The sequence below is a fragment of the Humulus lupulus genome, chromosome 5, assembly GCF_963169125.1.
Source record: "Humulus lupulus chromosome 5, drHumLupu1.1, whole genome shotgun sequence".
In the NCBI taxonomy this organism is placed as follows: domain Eukaryota; kingdom Viridiplantae; phylum Streptophyta; class Magnoliopsida; order Rosales; family Cannabaceae; genus Humulus; species Humulus lupulus.
In genome coordinates, this window is record NC_084797.1 from 234,327,216 (window position 1) to 234,350,031 (window position 22,816).

General features: G+C 37.3%; 1 protein-coding gene across 1 annotated transcript; it reads right to left on the reverse strand.

Annotated features, from left to right (window-relative positions):
- Positions 1 to 19,761: 19,761 nt before the first annotated feature.
- On the reverse strand, positions 19,762 to 22,181 carry LOC133778411 (tubulin beta chain-like). The gene is made up of 3 exons (XM_062218325.1): positions 21,628 to 22,181; positions 21,052 to 21,321; positions 19,762 to 20,637 (listed from the first exon to the last, which is right to left on the reverse strand). Exons 1-3 carry the CDS (start codon positions 22,019 to 22,021, stop codon positions 19,967 to 19,969), a joined length of 1,335 nt encoding a protein of 444 aa, XP_062074309.1. The 5' UTR covers positions 22,022 to 22,181; the 3' UTR covers positions 19,762 to 19,966.
- Positions 22,182 to 22,816: the final 635 nt, after the last annotated feature.

Genomic DNA, 22,816 nt, shown 5'->3' on the forward strand with positions numbered 1-22,816 from the left:
GAAACAGGAAATGGAGTCCATGTACTCAAATTCCGTCTGGGATCTTGTGGAAGCACCTAGTGACTTTAGGGCCATTGGGTGCAAGTGGATCTACAAGAAGAAACGAGGTGTTGATGGAAATATCGAGACTTATAAAGCCCGATTAGTGGCAAAGGGTTATACCCAAAGAGAAGGCATGGACTATGAGGAAACTTTTAGTCCGATAGCCATGCTTAAATCCATTCGCATCCTCCTATCCATAGCAGCCGCTCTCGACTATGAGATCTAGCAAATGGATGTCAAGACAACTTTTCTTAATGGAAAGCTTGAGGAAGTCATTTATATGGATCATCTAGAAGGATTTAAAGTATCTGGACAAGAAGAAAAAGTTTGTAAGTTAAATAGCTCCATCTATGGACTTAAGCAAGCTTCTCGTTCCTAGAATCTTAGGTTTGATGAAATAATCAAACCTATGGCTTTGAACAAAATATTGATGAGCCCTGTGTTTACCAACTGAAGGCAAACCAAATAGTGGTATTCCTGGTTCTTTATGTAGATGATATCTTACTCATTGGAAACAATGTTAAGAAATTATCAGATGTGAAGAATTGGCTGAGCACTCAATTCCAGATGAATGATTTGGGTGAAGCAAGTTATGTTCTAGGTATCCAGATCATCAGGGATAGAAAGAACAAACTTTTAGCTCTATCTCAAGCAGCTTACATTGATAAAGTGCTTGAACATTTCTAAATGAAAAATTCCAAGAAAGGGCGTCTACCGTCCCGCCATGGAATTCATCTTTCAAAGAAGCAGTCTCCCCAGACTCCTGAAGAGGAAGATGCAATGAGAAAAGTTCCTTACGCATTTGCAGTTGGAAGTCTGATGTATGCCATGTTGTGTACTAGACCAGATATCTGCTATGCAGTGGGAGTAGTGAGCAGGTATCAGTAAAACCCAGGACCGGAACATTGGATAGCAGTTAAGCATACCCTGAGTATTTGAGACGGACTAGGGATTATATGTTAGTCTACAAGGGTGGTGTTCTTAACCCTGTAGGCTACACCGATTCAGGTTTTCAGACTGATGTCGATGACAGAAAGTCTACTTCTGGAATGGTGTTTACTCTTGGGGTGGAGCTGTGATTTGGAGAAGCGTAAAGCAGTCTGCAATCTCAGATTCCACCATGGAGGCTGAGTACATAGCCACGTTAGAAGCAGCTAAGGAAATAATCTGGCTAAAGAAGTTCTATTCGGATCTCGGTGTTATTCCAGAAATGGATAAATCGCTTGTGTTGTTTTGTGACAATATAGGAGCGATAGCCAACTCGAAAGAACCTCGAAGTCACAAGAGGAGTAAGCATATAGAAAGGAAGTATCACATTATTGGAGAATATGTGGCCAGGGGAGATGTGAAGGTTATGAAGATTGCAACTGAAGACAATCTTGCAGATCTGTTTACAAAGACACTACCAGAAGCTACATTTGATAAGCATATCAAGGAGATGGGATTAGTAGAATCAAGGCATTAGTTTCAATTAGTGCAAGTGGGAGCGTGTTGGGGTTTTATGCCCTAATTAAATCCCAATTTCTTTGTAATCTCATTTTATTATCAATAAAAGAATATAAATCATTTTTTGACCTGGTTAATCACTTTGCTCACATGTTTTATTTTCATGATTATTTGTTTAATATAAACTTATATTAAATCCCGAGCATATAGCTAATCTTATTTATAGTGACGTAATCACAGTGGAATATAAATATGATTATATATTCAAAATAAGTTAGTCCTAAGATTAGTCAGTGCACAGGATTTACACTGACTTGCCAATCTACGATATGATCTACTTACACATTCCAGTGTTATGTTCTTTCCAGAACATTAGCAAAGTAGATAAGATCGGATGTATTTGTTACATCGAACAGGGCCGATATTGGCAGTTGATAAGATAAGTAAACATACCGTTATTATCTATTCTAGTCATATCATATAGTTAACCATAGGTCAATTCAATCTCGATTCTGAGTGGTTAGTATTCTAACTGATTATATTATTTGAGTTCTTTGACTTGTTCGTTACCAGCTTACCCTACGGACTAGCCCATACTTACATCTTGGGAACTCGGTAGTATAATTGAGTGGGAGTGTTAATCATAAATATGAACATCTATAGCTTCTGATGAAGAAGTGAAACGATGGTTTCCTTTTAGTTTGGTTCAAGGTGTTAAATGATAGAGATCTCATTTCAGTAATTAAATTAGTTTACTGAAATATCATTTACAAGGAACTAAGTGTTTTAAGGATAAAATACAATGAGGGGCAAAACGGTATTTTAGTCCTATCTCATTGTAGACTGTCTATAGAGGATTGAGTGACAATTATGGTTATAACAATGGATAATTAATAGCGTATCTATATTTGTTATAGAGCGTTCTAGGAATTCAAGAGTGCAATTCCGAGTCTATAGTGGCGTCACGAGGAATTAATAAGTTAGTAAATTTATTTGTTAGATTTATGATAACTTATTGGAGCTTGATTTCATAGGCCCATGGTCCCCATTGTACCTTGGATAAAATCATCTAGATAGTCTCAATTAATTGATTTAATCATCAATTAGAATTATCAAAGTTGACCAGATCAATTTTGGATAGTTTCACAGAGTTGTGTAATTTTGAGAAGAAAAGAGAAATTATGGCAGATTTATTAATTAAGATAAATTGGTATCTAAATTAATAAATTAGTTTAAATCAAGGTTCAAATTATGAATAATTAATTTGATAAATGATTTAAATAATTATTTAATTAATTAAATCAATAGAAAATAATACATGCTTTGATTTTAAGTCCAATGGGCTTATAATCAAATGGGAAATTTCACGGGCCTATAACCCATGATAATTTCGACCTAGGGCTTCAAAATGGCTGTTATTTTATTGATTTTTTTAATTAAATTAAATGTCCTAATTGAGTCTATAAAAGGAGTGCTTAGAGAGAAGTCATAAGTTAAGATCTGAGACGACAGATAAGTCTCAAGTCAGATTTTTTGATAGTTTTAGATTCTCTCTAAACACAAGTCCTTTTCTAAGCCTCTTTGTTATTTTCTCTTCTTCTCTTTATATCTATCTCATGTGTTGAGAATTTCACACACTAGTCTAGGTGGTTCTAAGGATACGTTGGAAGATCGTGAAGAAAATAGAAGATCGGTTCAGTTTCTTGATAATACTCTGCGACAGAGAGGATACAAGAGTTAGAGAAACTGAAGGAAGGACTCTTTAATTCCGCTGCGTATACTGTAAGTATTCTATTCTTTGTTTCTCTTTGAATTCAATTTTAGAAACATGTTTTATACTATCTTGTATTAATTTGTTTAATATTAGATATACATGAAAATAAATAAAGATCCTGTATAAGATAATCCACTTAGGGGCCCTTCGCATTTAGGCGATGCTACACCACTTAGGGGGCGACGTATCGCCACCCTCTCTGACTATGCAGGTTGAGCCACGACCCTGTTCTAGGTATTATTAGCAGGCTAAGGTGGAAAACCAATAAAAAAGAAAGGATATATTTTATTTAAAACAGGGAACTGTTCATGGGTCCATAAAAACATTTACAAGTTATTTACATCTCAAAATGGTCATTACTGTTTCAAATTTACAAACCTGCCAACCTAAGCGACAAAAATAGGGTAAACCCCCTAGTTCCTCTGAGAACTCTTTGGCCGTGGTGGTCAAGCGGCCGCATATGTACACAACACCACCTAAGCTCTCCACTCAAGGCTGGGTGAGCTTTTCTTTCCCTTTACCTGCACCAAATAGCACCCATGAGCCAAAACCCAGCAAGAAAACACAGTAATGCATATAAATATTAACAAATGATTATTATTATAATCACATAGAGCTTATAGCTCTGAACAGATGAGTGAATATCACTTAAGGTTACAATAAACATGAATGGGCTTATAACTCTTAATCAAATGAGTGATTCAACACTTGAGGTTCTGGTAAACCATACTGAGTGACTGACAAGCAAGTCACTAACTTAAATAGATGAGTGACTGCTGGGTAAGTCACTAGCTTAAACAGATGAGTGACTGATGGGTAAGTGTAATGCCCCGAAATTCTTAATGCGGTTTAATGGCTGGATTAGTAGGCCGGGAGGGCCATAATTGTTTAATTATGCCATTAAATGAATATATGCATGTTTATGTGAATTATATTATAATATGATGTTATATGCATGCACGTGGGTCCACATTTGATTTTTAGGGTGTTTTGGTAATTTGGCCCGTTGAGGGCATATTTGTGTATTTGGGTGCATATTGTGATTTGTGAATGAGATCCCATAATTATGGAGATATATTCGAGCTATTCAGCATGAGACAGTCTTATATTATGAATTAGCAGTTTTGTCATAACGAGGGTCTTTTATTGGGATATTGAGTAATGAGAATGTTATTTGATGATAAATTGAGAGTTATTGAGATCAGGATGGAATTCTGGAGGTTTTGACTATAATGTTCCCGGGGTGGTTTTTGGGACCCCGAGCACTAGGTTTTATTTGAGGTTTCTTAAGCTTGAAGTAGCTTGTCAGATAGAATAGTATGTTAGAAAACCTCTTTCTCTCTTCCCGTTAGTTCATTTTACTGTTCGAAGGATTTTCGAATAAATCTCTAGTTCTAGGAGTCGGAATCAAGTGAGGATCGAGGCATAGCGATCCTAGGATAGATTAGAAGCTTCTTGACTGAAGGATTTGACGAGAAACAACCCAATCAAAGGTAATCTAAGTTTTAAGTTTTGAGTTTTTCGAGTTTCTAAGCTTTGAATTGGATTTTGTGGATCGTTGAGTTTTTAGTTCGTTTGAGCCTCGGTATTTGATGGTTTTGGATCATTGGGAGGTTTGGGAACTTTGATTTTTGGATTTGGAAGTGTTTAGGTATGTTTTTGGAGGGTTTGGGATGATGGAAACCAAGTTTTTGGATGGTTCTGGGTTGGGGGCCGTGGCCCTGTTCTTGGGCGTTGCGGCCCTAGCTCGAAGAAGCAGGAGGAGGGATTTGGCCTTGCTGGGCGTCGCGGCCCTTGCTCCTGGTGAGGTTGGGGGTTGCGGCTCAAGGTGTTATGGCCACAACCCTTGGATGGTTTTGAGCCCGTTTAAGTGTTTTGACCTCGGGAACTTGGTTTTAGGCCTCGGGATGGTTCTTATTACCCGGATTAGTGGGGATTGATGTCCCGGAGGCTAGATCTTGGGTTGGGAACCTTTGATGTTCATTTTATTGATGGTATCCTATATTTGGTTATGACTAGGTGATCGCTAAAGGACTAAAAGTCAGATCGTTCTCAAGGGTCATTCTTTTATTCATTCTCGCTCGAATCAGAGGTAAGAGAACTGCACCTCATATGTGACATGCATGGTTATTCATGAGGCATGTTGAATGTGTAAATATGGACATGGATTGGTTATTGAATGTGTAGAAAATCTTGCTCACTTATGCATGGCATTGACTAATTAGTCAGAATTGGCAAATGTGTCAGTATCAACTGTGAAGCTGTGACTCATTAGTCAAGTTCGGCAATGGTACTGGGCACTGGTCACACAGTGCTGACTCATGAGTCAGGAACGGCCTTAGCGTGTTCAACGCAAGCCATTAAAGATTATATCTAATCGACATCTGCATTAGATGACTCAGCAAGAGCATTAATGCCGGACCGACCTCAAGTTCGATGAATAATATAAGCGCTTGTCTAGCCAAAGGCTAGTTACTTAGAGCCACAGTGACTATTTAGTCATATGGCTGTGGGTGTTGAGCCCCGTGTGACTTACCCAGCAGTCACTCATCTATTTAAGCTAGTGACTACTCATCAGTCACTCATCTGTTTAAGCTAGTGACTACTCATCAGTCACTCATCTGTTTAAGTTAGTGGCTTGCTTGTCAGTCACTCAGTATGGTTTACCAGAACCTCAAGTGATATTCACTCATCTATTTAGAGCTATAAGCTCTGTGTGATTATAATAATAATAATCATTTGTTGATATTATATGCATTACTGTGTTTTCTTGTTGGGCTTTGGCTCATGGGTGCTATGTTGTAACGCCCCAACTCCAGGGACCGTTACAGTGTGCCTTATAAACAGTGCTAAACTTGCTAATCGAGTTATTTGGCCAAAAATGTGTAATTAAGTATGATTAGCGGTTTAGGGATTAAAAATTTTGGTTAAGATGTAACGTTTCATTAGAACGTTTACTATATACATTGGGATCCCAAAAATTGAATTTAAAGGTCTATTACAAGAAAATATTTACAACCAGCCGATCTAAGCGGCAAATTAGGGTTAAACCCTAGTTCCTCTTCAAACCTCGGCCGTGGTGGTCGAGCAGCTGCATATGTACACATCATCACCTCAGCTCTCCAACTCAAGGATGGTCCAGCTTTCTTTTGCCTTTACCTGCACCACATAGCACCCGTGAGTCGAAGCCCAACAAGAAAACTTAATATGCTCATGAACAGTAATAACATGTCATCAAATAATAAGGCACACGCCTAGCAGATATAGCCCTAATCAAGCAGGCAAACAAATTCACGTAACAATGGGTATCCAGGATAAAGAATCCTGCCCTCCTGAGTGGACGACTATCAAATCAGTCTCAATTAGATAAGTGATTTAACACTGGTGGTTCCAGTAACCATACCAGGCTGATAGCCCTGAATAAAAGAGTGACACTGGTACAAGTCACTAAAGTGGGTTCTGTTCCCAATATGAATAAGTGATCCTTTTACTAGCTTAAACAGGATAGGTGCATGATGATTAGTCACCAACATAACCTTCCTCATAACCATAGAGTCATAACCATGGAACTCTGTTCCCTATCCATGTGACAAGCAGTCACCTAGGCCTTAGGCCCTGGCTCTGAGTAACTAGTCTTAGACTAGGCAAGCGCTTATAAGATTCATCTACCTTAGGGTCGGTCCAGCGTTAATGCCTTATAGTCATTCAACGCTGATATCGATTAGATCTAATCTTCATTCAGCCCTGCATTCAGGACGCTTATGCCGTTTCTGACTCTTAGGTCAGTATCCATGACTAGTCAGTACCATATACAAGTAAGCAATGCCACCAAACATATATCATATGTCAAATATCCAAATAAAGGGCATTCAGCATGCTTACTCAATAATTACTAGCACAATTAAGATCATGGATAAACACAGAGGCTCAAGCTCTGAACAATCTCATACTCAATATTCATAGCATGCCCTAATCACATGTTTCTCGTGCATTACATGCATCACATTTAGACATCCAACATGCATCAAGAATAACCATGCATGTCACATATACACAGGGTGCAGTTTTCTTACCTCGGGTTCGAGCAAGAATTAGTAAAAGAACGACCATTGAGAACGATCAATCCTTTGATCCTTTAGCGGTCACCTAGTCATAACCAATATGAAATCCCATCAATAAAATAAATCATAAAAAGGTTTATAATCTAAAACCTCACTCCCGGGATCCATCCCGCACTCTTGGGACTCTTAGTCTACCCAAATGGGGTAAAGGAACCAACCCCCGAGCCTTAAAAGTCACCCCAAGCCCTAAAATAGGCTTGTTGGAAAATGCACTAGCGCTGGGGCGCTGCCTAGTGGCATTGGGGCATTGCCCCAAAGTCAGAGAAGCCCAGAATCTGCCATGCCTAGCACTGGGGCGCCATCAGCAAACCAGAGAAAATTCTGGTCTTCTCCCCTGCGATTTCCCCCTGAAACCAAGTCTCAAAACCAATCCCAAACATCATTAAAACATCAAATTCAACCCCCAAACCTCATCTACATCACACCCTCATCAAAACCCAAGCAACCAAACTCAAGAACTTCCATTAATTCCCAACTAACACATCAAAATCCTCAACTGAAAACTTATTAGAAAAAACAGGGTATAGCTTAAATTCATAGATGTAATCTTACCTCAAGCTTGATTTAGACCCCCTTAAATGATTGAACCCAAAGTCCTAAGCCCTCAAGCCTTGCTCTCCTAGCTTGGTTCTTCAATTTGAGGTCAAAAATCAGAAAAGGAAAAAAAAAGAAGGAGAGGTACGGGAGAGAAATGAGATGAGGATGATAATGATGCTCTGGTTTCTTATAATTCCACAGTCTTCTAAACTCAAATGGCTGATATATATCTTAGGGGTGAAAAGACCATTTTGCCCCTAAGTCAAATAAAGGCTTCTAAAGACTCCCAAGGGTAAAATCGTCATTTCCTGCCTATCTCGTTAATTATAATTAACACCCTCCAATTCCCGTTATTCTCAATATTCTCAAACACCAATAATTCACATCCCATTACCCTCTAATTCCCGGCAACGTTCTAATCACCAAATTATCCCGAGACTCACTCCGAGCCCCGAACTTAATCCCGTTATGACTAGACCGAAAACTTGCATTCAATGATCGTCTCATGATGAATGGCTCGAACCGATCCACATATAATGTGGTATTATTTATAATTCACCCCCATGCATGAAAATACACAATCACTCCCTTAACGGGCCAAATTACCAAAATGCCCTTATGATTAAAATGAACCCATATGCATGCATTTACCATCATATAATAATATAATTCACATAAACATGCATATAACCATTAACTAGCATAATAAATCAATTATGGCCATCCTGGCCTCCTAATCAAGGTCCTAAACCTTATTAGGAAATTTGGAGCATTACATATGTGGTGCAAGTAAAGGGAAAGAAAAGCTCACCCAGCCTTGAGTGGAGAGCTTAGGTGGTGATGTGTACATATGCGGCCGCTTGACCACCACGGCCAAGGAGTTCTCAGAGGAACTAGGGGGTTTACCCTATTTTTGCTGCTTAGGTCGGCGGGTTTGTAAATTTGAAACAATAATGACCATTTTGAGTTGTAAATAACTTGTAAATGTTTTTTTTAATGGGCCCATGAACAGTTTTATGCTTTAAATAAAATATATCCTTTCATTTTGATTGGTTTTCTACCTTAGCCTGTTAATGACACTTAGAAGCACGTTTTTAACCAAAGGACTCGGGTAGCGAGTTAAATTTCTGGTTCACCATAACTGTTCTGGGGTAACCAGGGCGTTACAGTAAGTCACACAAGCGCTTTTAGTTTTCATCGAACTTGAGGTCGGTCCGGCATTAACACTCTTCTGAATCATCTAATGCAGATGTCGATAAGATCTAATCTTTGTTGGCTCGCGTTGAACACGCTAAGGCCATTCCTGACTTATGAGTTAGCACCGTGTGACCAGTGCCCAATACCACTGCCGAACTTGACTAATGAGTCACAACTTCACAGTTGGTACTAACACCTTTGCCAATTCTGACTAATAAGTCATTGCCATGCACAAGTGAGCAAGATTTGCTAAGCATTCAATAATCAATCCATGTCCACATTTACACATTCAACATGCCTCATGAATAACCATGCATGTCACATGTGGGGTGCATTTTTCTTACCTCTGATTCGAGCGAGAATGAATAAAAGAACGACCCTTGAGAACGATCTGACTTTTAGCTCTTTAGCGGTCACCTAGTCATAACCAAATATGGGACACCATCAATAAAATGAATAACAAAGGTTCCCGAACCAAGATCTAGCCTCCGGGACATTAATCCCCACTAATCCGGGTAGTAGGAACAATCCCGAGGCCTAAAACCAAGTTCCCGAGGTCAAAACACTCAAACGGCCTCAAAACTACCCAAGAGTCGCGACCCTAGCACCTTGAGCCGCGGCCCCCAGCCACACCAGGAGCAAGGGCCACGGCGCCCAGCACAGGCCAAACCCTACAACTGCTTCTTCGAGCTTGGGCCGCGGCCCCCCACCCAGAACCAGCTAAGAACTTGATTTCTCCCATCCTAAACCTTCCAAAAACATACCTCAACACTTCCAAATCCAAATATCAAAGTTCCCAAACATCCCAATGATCCAAAACCATCAAATCCTGAGGCTCAAACGAACCAAAAACTCAACGATTCACAAAATCCAATTCGAAGCTTAGAAACTCTAAAAAACTCAAAACTCAAAACTTAGATTACCTTTGATTGGGTTGTTTCTCATCAAATCCTTCAGTCAAGAAGCTTCTAATCTTTCCTAGGATCGCTATGCCTCGATCCTCGCTTTATTCCGACTCCTAGACTCAAGATTTCTTCGAAAATGCCTCGAACGGTAAAATGAACTAATGGGAAGAGAGAAAGTGTTTTTCTAACATACGGTTCTATCTGACAAGCTACTTCAAGCTTAAGTAACCTCAAATAAAACCTAGTGCTCGGGGTCCCGAAAACACCCCCGGGGACATTATAGTCAAAACTCCCAGAATTTCCTCATGATCTCAATAACTCCCAATTCATCATCAAATAACATTCTCATTACTCAATATCCCAATAAAAGACCCCGTTATGACAAAACCGCTAATTTGAAATATAAGACCATCTCATGCCGAATAGCTCGAATATATCTCCATAATAATGAAATCTCATCCATAATTCACAATATGCACCAAAATACACAAATATGCCCTCAACGGGCCAAATTACCAAAACACCCTAATAATCAAATGTGGACCCACATGCATGCATATAACATCATATTATAATATAATTCATATAAACATGCATATTATCAGTTAATGGCATAATTAAATAGTCATGGCCCTCCCGGCCTACTAATCCAGCCATTAAACCGCATTAAGGATTTCGGGGCATTACACAGGTCATGACTCAGGGTTTGGGGGCCACGGCGCTTAAGGGAAGTTTTGCCCAGATTTGGTTTTTAGTCATGGGAACTTAACTCTAAAGGCCTGGGATCGATCCTACTACCAGTTGAGTGGGATTTGACATCCCAAAGGCTTGGGTTGGGTCTAGAAGTATTTATGTACTCATTTTTATGAGGTTTTATATTATGGTTGTGACTAGGTTATCGCTAGGGGCTTGGAAACAGGATCGTGCTTGTGGCTCATTTATTGGTAACCTGTGCTTGAACCAAAAGTAAGAAAATTGCACCCAGTATGTGACATGCATGGTTATTGATGAGGCATGTTTAGTGCTCTATATATTGACATTGATTTCATAGTAAATGCATAGCAGCTTTGCTTATCTGTGTATGGCACTGACCTATGAGTCAAGAAACGACAATTGTGTCAATATTGATTGTGAAGCTGTGACTTATTAGTCAAGTTTGACAGTACTACTGAGCACTGGTTGTATGGAATTGACCTATGAATCAAGAACGATAGTAGAGTGTTTAACGCAAGCTGAAAAGATTAGATCTAATCGACATAAGCATTATCAACATAAGTATGAAATGCTTGACCGACCTTCAGTTCGATGAAAACAAAAGCGCTTGTCTTGTATAAAGGATAGTTACTTAGAGCCAGAGCCAAAAGGCTCAAGTGACTGTAATGTCACATGGCTTAGGGTGCGGAGCCCAAGTTCGTGACTCCATAGTCACTTATCTGGTTAGGGTGTGGAACCCAAGTTCGTGACTCCCTAGTCAGTTATCTGCTTGGGCTACAAGCCCCAACATGATTACCAGAATCATTATTGATATTTACTTAGGATTGACTTGATAGTCATCCTTACAGGAGGGCAGGGCCCACAATCATTTATTTGGACTTGCTTGCATGCACGAATAAGACTATTTTTGCTAGGCATGCCTATTATGATTTAGTGACATGTTATTACCTGTTCATGAGCATATTGAGTTTTCTTGCTGAGTCTCGGCTCACGGGTGCTATGTGATGCAAGTAAAGGCAAAAGAAAGCTGGACCATCCTTGAGTTGGAGAGCTTAGGTGACGATGTGTACATAGTACGATTGCCCGACCACCACGGCCGATGATTTAAAGAGGAACTAGGGTTAAACCCTATTTTGCCGCTTAGGTCGGCTGGTTGTAAATATTTTATTGTAATTAACCTTTAAAATATATTTTGGGATCCCAATGTATACAGTAAACGTTTTAGTGAAACGTTGTATCTGTGACCAAACATTTTTAACCTTAAAATGTTAATCAAACTTAGTTACATGATTATGCCCAAATGACTCGGTTAGCGAGTTTAGCATTGTTTAAAATGCATAACGTAACAGTCCCTGGGTAGTAGGGCGTTACAATTCGGGAATCACAAGCATAACAATAATCATGCACACTTACATAGACTCAAGCTCTGATCAATTCTATATTCAACATTTAGGCCATGCCATAATCACATGTATCACATACTGGGTGTAGTTTTCTTACCTTTAGTCCAAGCACATGTTACCAATAAATGACCCTCGAGCACGATCCTGATTCTCAGCCCTTAGTGATAACCTATTCACAGCCATAATATAAAATCTCGTCAAAAACGAGTAAATAAAGGCTTTCGGACCGAGTCCTAGCCTCTGGGACATCGAATCCTACTAAACTGGGTAGTAGGATCGATCTCAAGCCCTTAGGTTTGAGTTCTCGCACTCAAAACCTCCCTAAGGCCAAAAATCCCTTAAGCGCTGTGGCCCCCAAACATTTGAGTCACGGCCCGTTCAAGTCAGAGGCCTGAGCCTTTTCTCTGCCTGCACTAGCGCCGCGGTGCCAATAGCCCATTGGCACCTGCTTCTCCTTCACTCAATTCAAGCCGTGGTGCCCCAAGAATTGGGCTGTGGCTCAACCTGCAAACTCAATTTTTTCCTCCATAAACCTATCCAAACATAGCCAAATCCCATAAACAAAGTTCCCAAACAACTCAGCACCCCAAAACCATCAAAACCCAAGTTAAAACCCAATCAAAAACTCGTCAAAACAATAATATCCAATCAAAGATTAAAAACTCGAAAACTCAAAACTTAAAGCTTGGATTACCTATGATTGAGTTGTTTTCCAGTTAAATTGTCTGGCTAACAAGCTTCTAATCTTCCCTAGAATCGTTATGACTCTAACCTTACTTGAATCCGAGTCCTAAAACTCGAGTTTCCTTCGAAAATGCTAACGAGCATCAAAAAGAGAACGGGAGAGAGAGAGAACGTAACCGAACGTTCTTTTTATTTCTGACTGGTTACTTCGAGCTTAATTAACCTCAAGCAAATCCAAATGCTCGGGCTCCCAAAAACGTCCCTAGGGGCCAAATAGTCAAAATTCTCTCCTAGTCTCACTAACTCCCAATATATCATCAAATATTTATTCCCATTACCCAATAACCCGATAATGTATTAAATACCCAATATACCCCTTGACTCACACCGAGTCAAATATGGGTCCCGTTGTGACTTTCCCACTAGCTTGCTCCCTAGGATCGCCTCGTGCCGAGTAACCCAAATATATCCACATAATAAAGTGGTCCCACACATATATAACATATATGCCAAATATACCCATAACGGTCCAAATTACGAAAATTTCCCTTTTAATCAAAAATGGGCACACATGCATATTTAATACACCTAAACATGCATATCAAGCCATATTATAATATAACTCACATAATCATAAAATGATACGTATATATATATATCACATAATCACATAATTATATAATTTACCATCCTGACCCCCTAATCAAGGTCCTAAGCCTTATTAGGTAATTTGGGACGTTACATAGATTATTAGTATAACAATCTTTTCTTTAACTCTGTAATGAAATAGAGTATGATCAGTATGAGCTTGCTTGTAGCCTAACTGCAGACTTGTTCTGGTAAACCTATCAAACTAAGCCTTAAGAGATTGCTTTAGACCATAGAGAGCCTTCTTTAGACGACAACTGGTCCTTCTTTATCCTTGTTAAACCCTAGTGGCAGATCCATGTATACTTTTTTTGCCAAATCACCATTAAGAAAGACATTCTTGACATCTAGTTGAAAAAGAGGTCAATCTAAGTTGATTGCTAGAAATAACAATACTCGAATATTATTGATTTTAGCCACAGGATCAAAGGTCTCTTGGTAATCTAGGCCATAAGTTTGCGTATACCACTTGGAAACTAGACGCGCTTTGTACCTTTCAACTGATCCATCATTCTTGTACTTAATGGTAAAGACCCATTTGCACCCAATTGGATCTTTCCCTGCTGGTCGGCTGACTATTTCCCATGTACCATTCTTTTCAAAGACTTTGATCTCTTTACAGACCACTGCTTGCCACTGTTTATGTTGAAATGCCTCTTCAATATTTTTTGGTATCACTTTACGCAGAGCGATTGACATATCCAACTCAGTGTTATCAGAACCTGAACTCGAGACTGATGATTGGTGTGCTAGAGGTGTCAGATTAGAGATAATTTCTATTCGCTTTCTTCTGATGTAAGTCAAAGGAAAATGATAAATTTGTGGCACAACATATGTTGGCAATTGAAAACTTTCCTGATCAGAATTTTGAAATTCATGGGCAGGTGAAGAAGCCAGTCCAGCTCCTTGATTTTGTGAGGAATTCAGCTCAACTTGCTAAATTTGTGGAACATTTTGATTTAAATTTAAATTAGAATAATCATAAATATCATTAGAAATATTTTGAGAAATTCGTGGGATATCATTTGAAATATTTGGATTAATTTGATTTGAATTCAAATTAGAGATATTTTCTTAAATATTATGATTAACTTGATTTTGTTCTTGATTTTGGGGATATAATTCTCCCCTGAGCCGAATTAGGAGGTGGATTTGAATTCCAAGAATATTCCCAATTTTGTGGAGAAATATGTGGAGCTGAACCAGAAAAATTCAAAAATTCAAGAGACTCATGCTGACTAGAAGAATCTGAATACAAAAATTGATGCTAAAAAAAGTCACATCTCTAAAAGTAAATATTTCTCTTTGAGGGGGAATAGCACCGGTAAACCTTTTGTGTATAAGAATATCCAACAAAAACACATTTTTGACTTCTAGGATCTAATTTAGACCTAAGATGAGAATGAATATGAACAAAGACAGTGCAATAAAAAATACGTAAAGGAAGATAAGAAAGTATGACTTTTTGGAAAGCATTCATGAAGACCTGAAATTGGAGTTTTAAATTTTAAAACTCGAGATAGAAATCGATTTATTAAATAAAAGGCAGTTAAATTTGCATCCCCTCAGTAGTGTTTAGGAAAATTACTAGTAAAAAGTAATGCATGAGCAACCTCTAGTAGATGCCGATTTTTTCTCTCAGATACACCATTTTGTTGTGGTGTATCGACACAAGAACTTTGGTGAATGATTCCATTATTTGAACAAAAACCATTTAGAGTGGAATACAAATATTCAGTTCCATTATTATTTTGAATAATTTGAATACGAGAGTCAAATTTAGTGAAAATCATGTTATAAAATTGCTCAAATATATGCACAACTTCAATTTTTTAACGTAAAAGAAATATCTAACACGAGAATGTTCATCAATAAATGTAATAAACTATCTTTTATTTGAAATTGAAGAAGTTCTTGAAATACCCATAGGTCACTATCCACAAGAGAAAAATGTTTTGAAGCATGATACGAATGAAGTGAAAAAGGAACTCTAGTGTGTTTAGCTAATTGACAGACTTCACACACAAAATTATCCGAGGAAAGAAATAATGAAGGAAACAAACGACACATATAGGAGAAACTAGGATAACCAAGGCGGTGATGAAGTAAGTTTATTTGGTGGTGGTGGTGGGAAGATGCTGAATCATGGACAACTTGACAACAACTAACTACAGAACTAGCACGTAGAAAGTAGTACAATCCAGCCACTTCAACAACATACCCAATCATCTTCCCTGAGTCCTGTTCCTGGAAAACACACAATTTTTTGAGAAATTAGCCACACAATTAGAGTCCCAAGTTAATTTGCTAATGGTTAGCAAATTATATGACAACTTAGAAACGAATAGAACATTGTGCAACACAAAATGGGAATTAAAAATTACAGACCTGATCCCTTCTATTGGAGAAATAGATCCATCTGCCAAAGTAACAATACGAGTACCAAGATATTGTTATGTGAAGAGAAAATGTTACGAGAACTTTGATGGTAATTGGTTTACCATGTGCGCAGCGGAAAGAACGGGGTGTTGGACCTAGAGATTTTTTTAAAAAAATCATTTAAACAAACTTTAAATAATCAAATCCATTAACATGCAAAACATTAATTATAGAGAAATAAAAAAAGAAGATGATTTACTAGTTGAAGAACTATCAAGAATCATTGTTATCTTTTTGTATCTCCAACGAACATCCAATCCAAAGCAGTTCTTCAAAATATTCAGACCAAGATCTTCCAAAATGTATCTCTACACCTCAAGACGTGTGTGGGCATGTAGAGTAATGGTAGGGAAAAATTTATGATTCACAAGAAATTCTCAACACATGAGATCTTGGAATATTAGGTCTGAGACAATTTTCAGGGATAGAGAAAAATAATAAAATCTATTTTCTTTCAGTCAAAAGTCTTATGAAACTATTTCCTTCTGATAAATTTATAAAAAGAATTAATTACATTTTTTAAATTCAAAATTCAAATTATAAATCAATTATTAAATAATTAATTAAATAAAAGAAATATCCAAGACCCATTCTTGGACCTTGTTACACGCCAACTGCAGTGGCGTGTAACACATCCCTGATTTCAGGGATGTGTTCCAACAATTTTCTTTTAATTATTATTTAATAATTTATTTATTCAAAAATATCTAAACCTGATAACTTATTTATCAGATTAATTAAAGAATAAATATCATTTCAAATTCAAATCCAATTTGAATTATCAGAAATATATTTTTCACATTATTTAAGTAAATAAGGCTAATTAATTCAAAATTAATTATCTTAATTATTTAAATACTATTTTTGAAAATACCAAAATAATTTTCAAAAATATAATTAATTAATTAATTTGTCTCAATTACTCATTCGACCATGAAGAACAAATTTCTTCCAAATATGTATTTTTTCTGATTTTTCTCAATTTCAACTCTTACCTTGAATAATGTTGATAGAGCCATCTTGGGAACGTATGGACCTATAATTTTAAGCTCCAATAAATTTATACTATTAATTAAAATTCTTTAATATAATAACCTTAATTTATTACTCTCAATATTATTCCACTAAAAATATGAGATTGCACTCTTGTAATTATAGACATTTATTATTGAGTACTTTTAAATATATAAAGAGTGTCTATCGATTTAATCACTACATGCAATTCAATCATTTATTATTGGTTCATAATTAAAGTAGGAATTAATCGTTGTTTAACCTCTTCAATTATATCTTGTTTCCTTAAGTACCATTAACTTTACTAATAAAGGTCAATTCATAAACTGATTTATGAATTTGAGCTCAATAACCTTTCAGTTCCAAAAGCCAACCCTTAAGAGAACCATTATTCAATTCCTCTCGGAAGGGTATAGATTCTATATATGTATATTATGTCCCCAGCCATTTACATCAATGAGTTCCCAAAACAAAAATTTTCAGCCTGATCATTCTGACAAACCATAACGAGTGAATCAAAGAACTCTTATGACACAAACATGAGTTCATAATAACCTCACGATTAAGATCAGTTTGTATATGATCATCTTATTCATATGTTTAATTAATACTTGTAAAGTAAACGATATTAATAAGTATTAATAACATATATCAAGTCCCGTTCATGTATAACCACTTTATACAAAGTACCTCCACTAAAATTTCCTACTACATCAGTAATCCAGATCTAGATTACATGTATTCATAATACTAGTGAACCGTACTTACAATATTTAATCCAAAGATTCCACATAACTTTGTTTTACTGAGAACTGTTTAAATATGTTCCCTATAATCTTAATCTTCTCGTACCAATACAAGATTCTAGTCATAATAACGAATTTAAATTTTTTGTGATATTCATATAATATTATTCTAATAATAATAATAAACAAACAATATATGCAAACATTCATTTCAATTATATATTTCATAAAACATTGTTAAAAAAGTATGCTTTAAATGACACTAATCCCAACAAACTCGTCATATGCTCACAAGCTCCTGAATCAATAATCCAAAACTCACCCAAATGTATCTAACTCATTCATAGTGGAAGAGGTAATATCATGTGCCATCAATGATTTAGAAGAGGAGAACAATTGACCAATCTGATCAAGTTGGGCCTGAGTGAAGGTCATGGATGATGAAGCGACCACGTCTGATTTGGGGTCCCTACATCATATTTGGAAGAAGTTGAAGGCGTAGCTCCATTATTCTACCGCCAGTTGTGTGGAGCCCAATCAACAGGTTTACCGTGGAGCTTCCAACATGTCTCTTTGGTATGGTGAGGCCGACTACAGTGTGTACACCAAAAAGGCTTGCGAGAATCAGAAGATCGAGTAATCATGGTAGACGCATTAGAGTTAAGAGACAGAGCTGAGCTTGTGGAGGGACCACCGAGCATCATACGACGGCGTTGTTCTTCATGACGAACCTTCGAAAAAAAAGAGTTAAGAGTCGGGAGAGACTTAATGCTCAGAATACGGCTACATACATCATCAAGAACATGATTCAGACCAGTAAAAAAATCATAGGTTTGTTCTTTTGCAAGAAATTTCTGATAGATCTTCTGATTTGTAGTGTCAGTCCAAATCGATTGTGTAAAGAGGTCAAGTTCCTACCAACATTTGGTTAAATAACTGTAATATTGAATGACTGTACCTTCATCTTGATGCAGATTTCTGGAGCGATGTCGTAAATCGAACATTTGCGAAGAATCCTCCAAATCTGAATATGCTAAAATAACAACATTCCATATTGCTTTCGTTGTCGGGTAAAGAAGATAACTTTCAGCAACAAAGTCGTCCATTGAGTGTAGGAGCCACGCCATTACCATGGAATTGTTGATGTCCCAAGAAGCAAATGTTGGATCGGTAGAAGCTGGTTTAGGAATAGAGTCATCAAGATAGCCAAAACGGCCCTTTTCTCGAATGATGAGTTGAATTGATCATGACCATTGAGGGAAATTCCGATCATTCAGTTTGAAGCTTGTGATTTGGAAAGGTAAGGAATTATTATTGGTAGCAATAAGATTGGTTGGAGTGAGGTTGATGAGAGTAATGTTGGTGGGTATAAGATTTGTGGGAGTGATTGTGGGATTTGATCGACTGGTGTCCAAGGACACATCAGATCCATCTGTCCCGCTCATTCCAAAAGAATTTGAATTTTCTCAACCAAAAAATTGCTCTAAATCTAATATAGTTTTAATTGTATTATAAGTGGGGTGTACTAACTTAATTATAAATAGAATTAAAGATTTTAAATGATATATTTTAGTTGTTTCAAGCACAAATATGTAATAAATACAACTCCCATACATTATACATGATTTATTTGCTATATTATGAGTACATAATTTGCTATATAGAAGTAATATTTATTACCATTAAATTGAGAAAATTGTTACATGAGATGTCACTTAGAGCATATCCAATGGAGGCAATTATGGAAGTTGCCTCCCAAAATTATATATTAATTTTTTATTAAAAGTAGTCAATCACAATTTGTTTTCTTTTTTTAAACAACAAGTAAAGTTGCCATGCAGTGACAACTTTATTTGGCAATTTTTGTTAAAAAGCCACTAAAAGTCTATATAGGGAACCACTTGTCAGTAAGCTACATATAAAACAACTCTCATTGGAGATCCTCTTATTATTATTATTATTTTGAAGAACAATTATTATTATTATTATTATATATAAAAAAGAAAGTTTAATTACCAAAACTAAGGCCACTGAAAATTAAAAATGCCAAACTTGACGTAGAAATAAAATGAAATAAATAAGAAGAGAATATAAGACAATCAAATTAACAACATACATACAAATAAAAAATAATCTCAAAGATTCAATAAAACATATTACATATGTAGTTGCTTGCCCATTATTAACATGAAGCACAAAACAAATATGAAATATCATACTTTTTCCCCATAATACCCTCGACCAAAAGATTTCTTTACACATCCCCCCCTGACACACTCCTCTTCCTCACTTCAGCTCAAAGCTCCTCTGCATCGTCGTCTTCGTACTCATCCTCATTCTCCGCCACTGCATCTTGATACTGCTGATACTCAGAGACCAAGTCATTCATGTTACTCTCAGCCTCAGTGAACTCCATCTCATCCATACCTTCACCGGTGTACCAATGGAGAAAAGCCTTTCTTCTAAACATAACGGTAAACTGCTCAGAAACCCTCCTGAACATCTCTTGAATGGAGGTCGAGTTACCCATGAAAGTTGAAGACATGGATAACCCAGTTGGGGGAATGTCACAAACACTCGATTTGACGTTGTTTGGGATCCATTCAACGAAGTAAGAAGAGTTCTTGTTCTGAACATTGATCATTTGTTCGTCTACTTCTTTGGTGCTCATCTTGCCCCTGAACATGGCGGACGCCGTCAGGTACCGGCCATGGCGGGGGTCGGCAGCACACATCATGTTCTTGGCGTCCCACATCTGTTGGGTCAGCTCTGGAATGGTCAAGGATCGGTACTGCTGGGATCCGCGAGAGGTTAAGGGTGCGAAGCCAACCATGAAGAAGTGGAGACGTGGGAATGGGATTAAGTTCACGGCAAGCTTTCGGAGGTCGGAGTTGAGTTGCCCCGGGAAGCGGAGGCAGCAGGTGACTCCACTCATGGTTGTGGAGATCAAATGGTTCAGATCACCAACTGCAGTTTCAGGACAATCAATGGTAAGGAAGAGAGAGCCAGCTAGTTCAAATCTTAGTTTCTGTGATTATGCATAGTTTCAAGTTTTAGATGTTTGTTTGACAAAATAGTTCCAAAACTTTGTTAAAGTGTTATGAATTAGGTGTTCTAACAAGTTAACTAATATATGTTACAAATTTCAGATGATATAGCATGAATATGAAACTAATATGTTACTGATTCAGATGAGTAGAAAAATATTATGAAACTAAGTTAAGTAATGAGTTTCAAAGTTTAGATGATATAGCATGAATGAGTATTGGGTTTGCTTGAGAAATTGGTCTAGAATAGGTTAAGATCATGTCAAGTGCAAAAGATGTCTAGAATATGTGATTCATTCATTGTGATGTAAAGTAAAGAGAAGGGTTGACTTACAGCTTGGGTTTGTGAGCTTCAGAGTTCGGAAGCAGATATCATAGAGAGCCTCATTGTCAAGAACCATGCACTCATCGGCATTTTCAACCAGTTGGTGGACAGAAAGCGTGGCATTGTAGGGCTCAACCACAGTGTCAGAGACCTTAGGAGAGGGGAAGACAGAGAAGGTCATCATCATCCTATCAGGGTATTCTTCCCTGATCTTTGATATCAGCAAGGTCCCCATTCCAGAACCTGTACCACCTCCCAGAGAATGGCAAATCTGGAAACCTGTGTTGTAAAAGGTACATAACATTTACAATTTAGAATCTTTTCATATTCAAACATAACATGATATGTGAAAAGTGCTTCCTGAATTTGCCTGATTCAATCTGAAAAGAGTTTGACTATGACTATCTATAAATTTCTCTGTCTATTACATTTTCTAGCAGATAATACGACCTAAAAGGTCAACTGCAAGTTTTTAGTGCCATTGTCTTCTAGATCTAAGATGTTGATTTCATAGTGTCTGGATGTTACTTAGTACTAGCAGAATTGTATTAAATTAGGAAGAATTTGAAACACTCCTGTGCCTACCTTGTAAGCAGTCACAGTTCTCTGCCTCTTTGCGCACAACATCGAGAACAGAATCGATCAATTCAGCTCCTTCGGTGTAATGCCCTTTAGCCCAATTGTTACCAGCTCCATTCTGTCCAAACACGAAGTTGTCAGGCCTGAAGATTTTTCCATAAGGACCTGTCCTCAAACTGTCCATAGTTCCTGGCTCAAGGTCCATAAGGACAGCTCTGGGGACGTATCTTCCACCACTAGCTTCATTGTAGTAAACATTGACCCTCTCAAGCTGACAAGGGGTGTCACCAACATAGTTTCCAGAGGTGTCAATACCATGTTCATCACATACAACTTCCCAAAACTTGCCTCCAATTTGGTTTCCACATTGCCCAGCTTGGATGTGGAGGATTTCTCTCATGTTTTCTTTGTAATGGAAAGATTGGTTGTGCTGAGCTTTTAAGTCAACTGAAGAAGAGAAATGGTGAAGGAGTTTAGAGAAGAGAAAGTGGGGGACAGGAGAGCAAGGAAGAATGGAACTGGGATGGCCTTTTGTAGGTGTAAGAACTAAGAAGGGTGGATTTCAAGCTATGAGAGTTTGATATTTTTCTGTCTCTCTCCAAAGAAATAATAATTAAGTTTTCAATTAATAATGTCATGTGGGTTTGTTTGTATTGAAGGTATGTCAAACTCCAACAAGAGTAGTGAGCTGGATATGGGAATGTGACAACAAGATGCAAGCTTTTGTTTCTGGCCACACTCACTTAAATTACCAACAAATCCTTGTGTTTAATCCCCCATTTATCATTTTTAGATCCCAAAAATGTCCGTTCTTTATTTGGTAATCTTGCTTTATCCAACATGATTGCTTTCAAATCCATCTGAAAAGCAATGGGTTGATTCTAATCAAAACCCCTTTTTTAATGCAATGAGATTGCTTCTACTTGATCTATTTTGACTGGTAACATTATGGCAACTAATTTGACAATTATCACACTAATTGTCAACTAATTTTTACAATTATCACAAATATCTCAAACTAATAAAATAGCTGTTGAATTGATTTCATTTAATTATTTATTTAGTTATTTCATACCATTTCAAATAATCGATTAGACCAGTTACCCTGCATGTATGAAGTAGATGCCACAACCTAGTTTAGCTTGTCTTTCAGAGTCGGCAAAAGGATAAAATTATGATACACTTGATTTTATGG

What these genes read in the sequence shown, in the direction of transcription:
- LOC133778411 (XM_062218325.1), bottom strand. Translation starts at nt 22,021, where the DNA reads ATGAGAGAAATCCTCCACATCCAAGCTGGGCAATGTGGAAACCAAATT. An exon ending in GAACTGTGACTGCTTACAAG is followed by an intron (nt 21,322 to 21,627) that starts GTAGGCACAGGA and finishes TTTACAACACAG; the next exon opens with GTTTCCAGATTTGCCATTCT. An exon ending in GAAGCTCACAAACCCAAGCT is followed by an intron (nt 20,638 to 21,051) that starts GTAAGTCAACCC and finishes CTGAAACTGCAG; the next exon opens with TTGGTGATCTGAACCATTTG.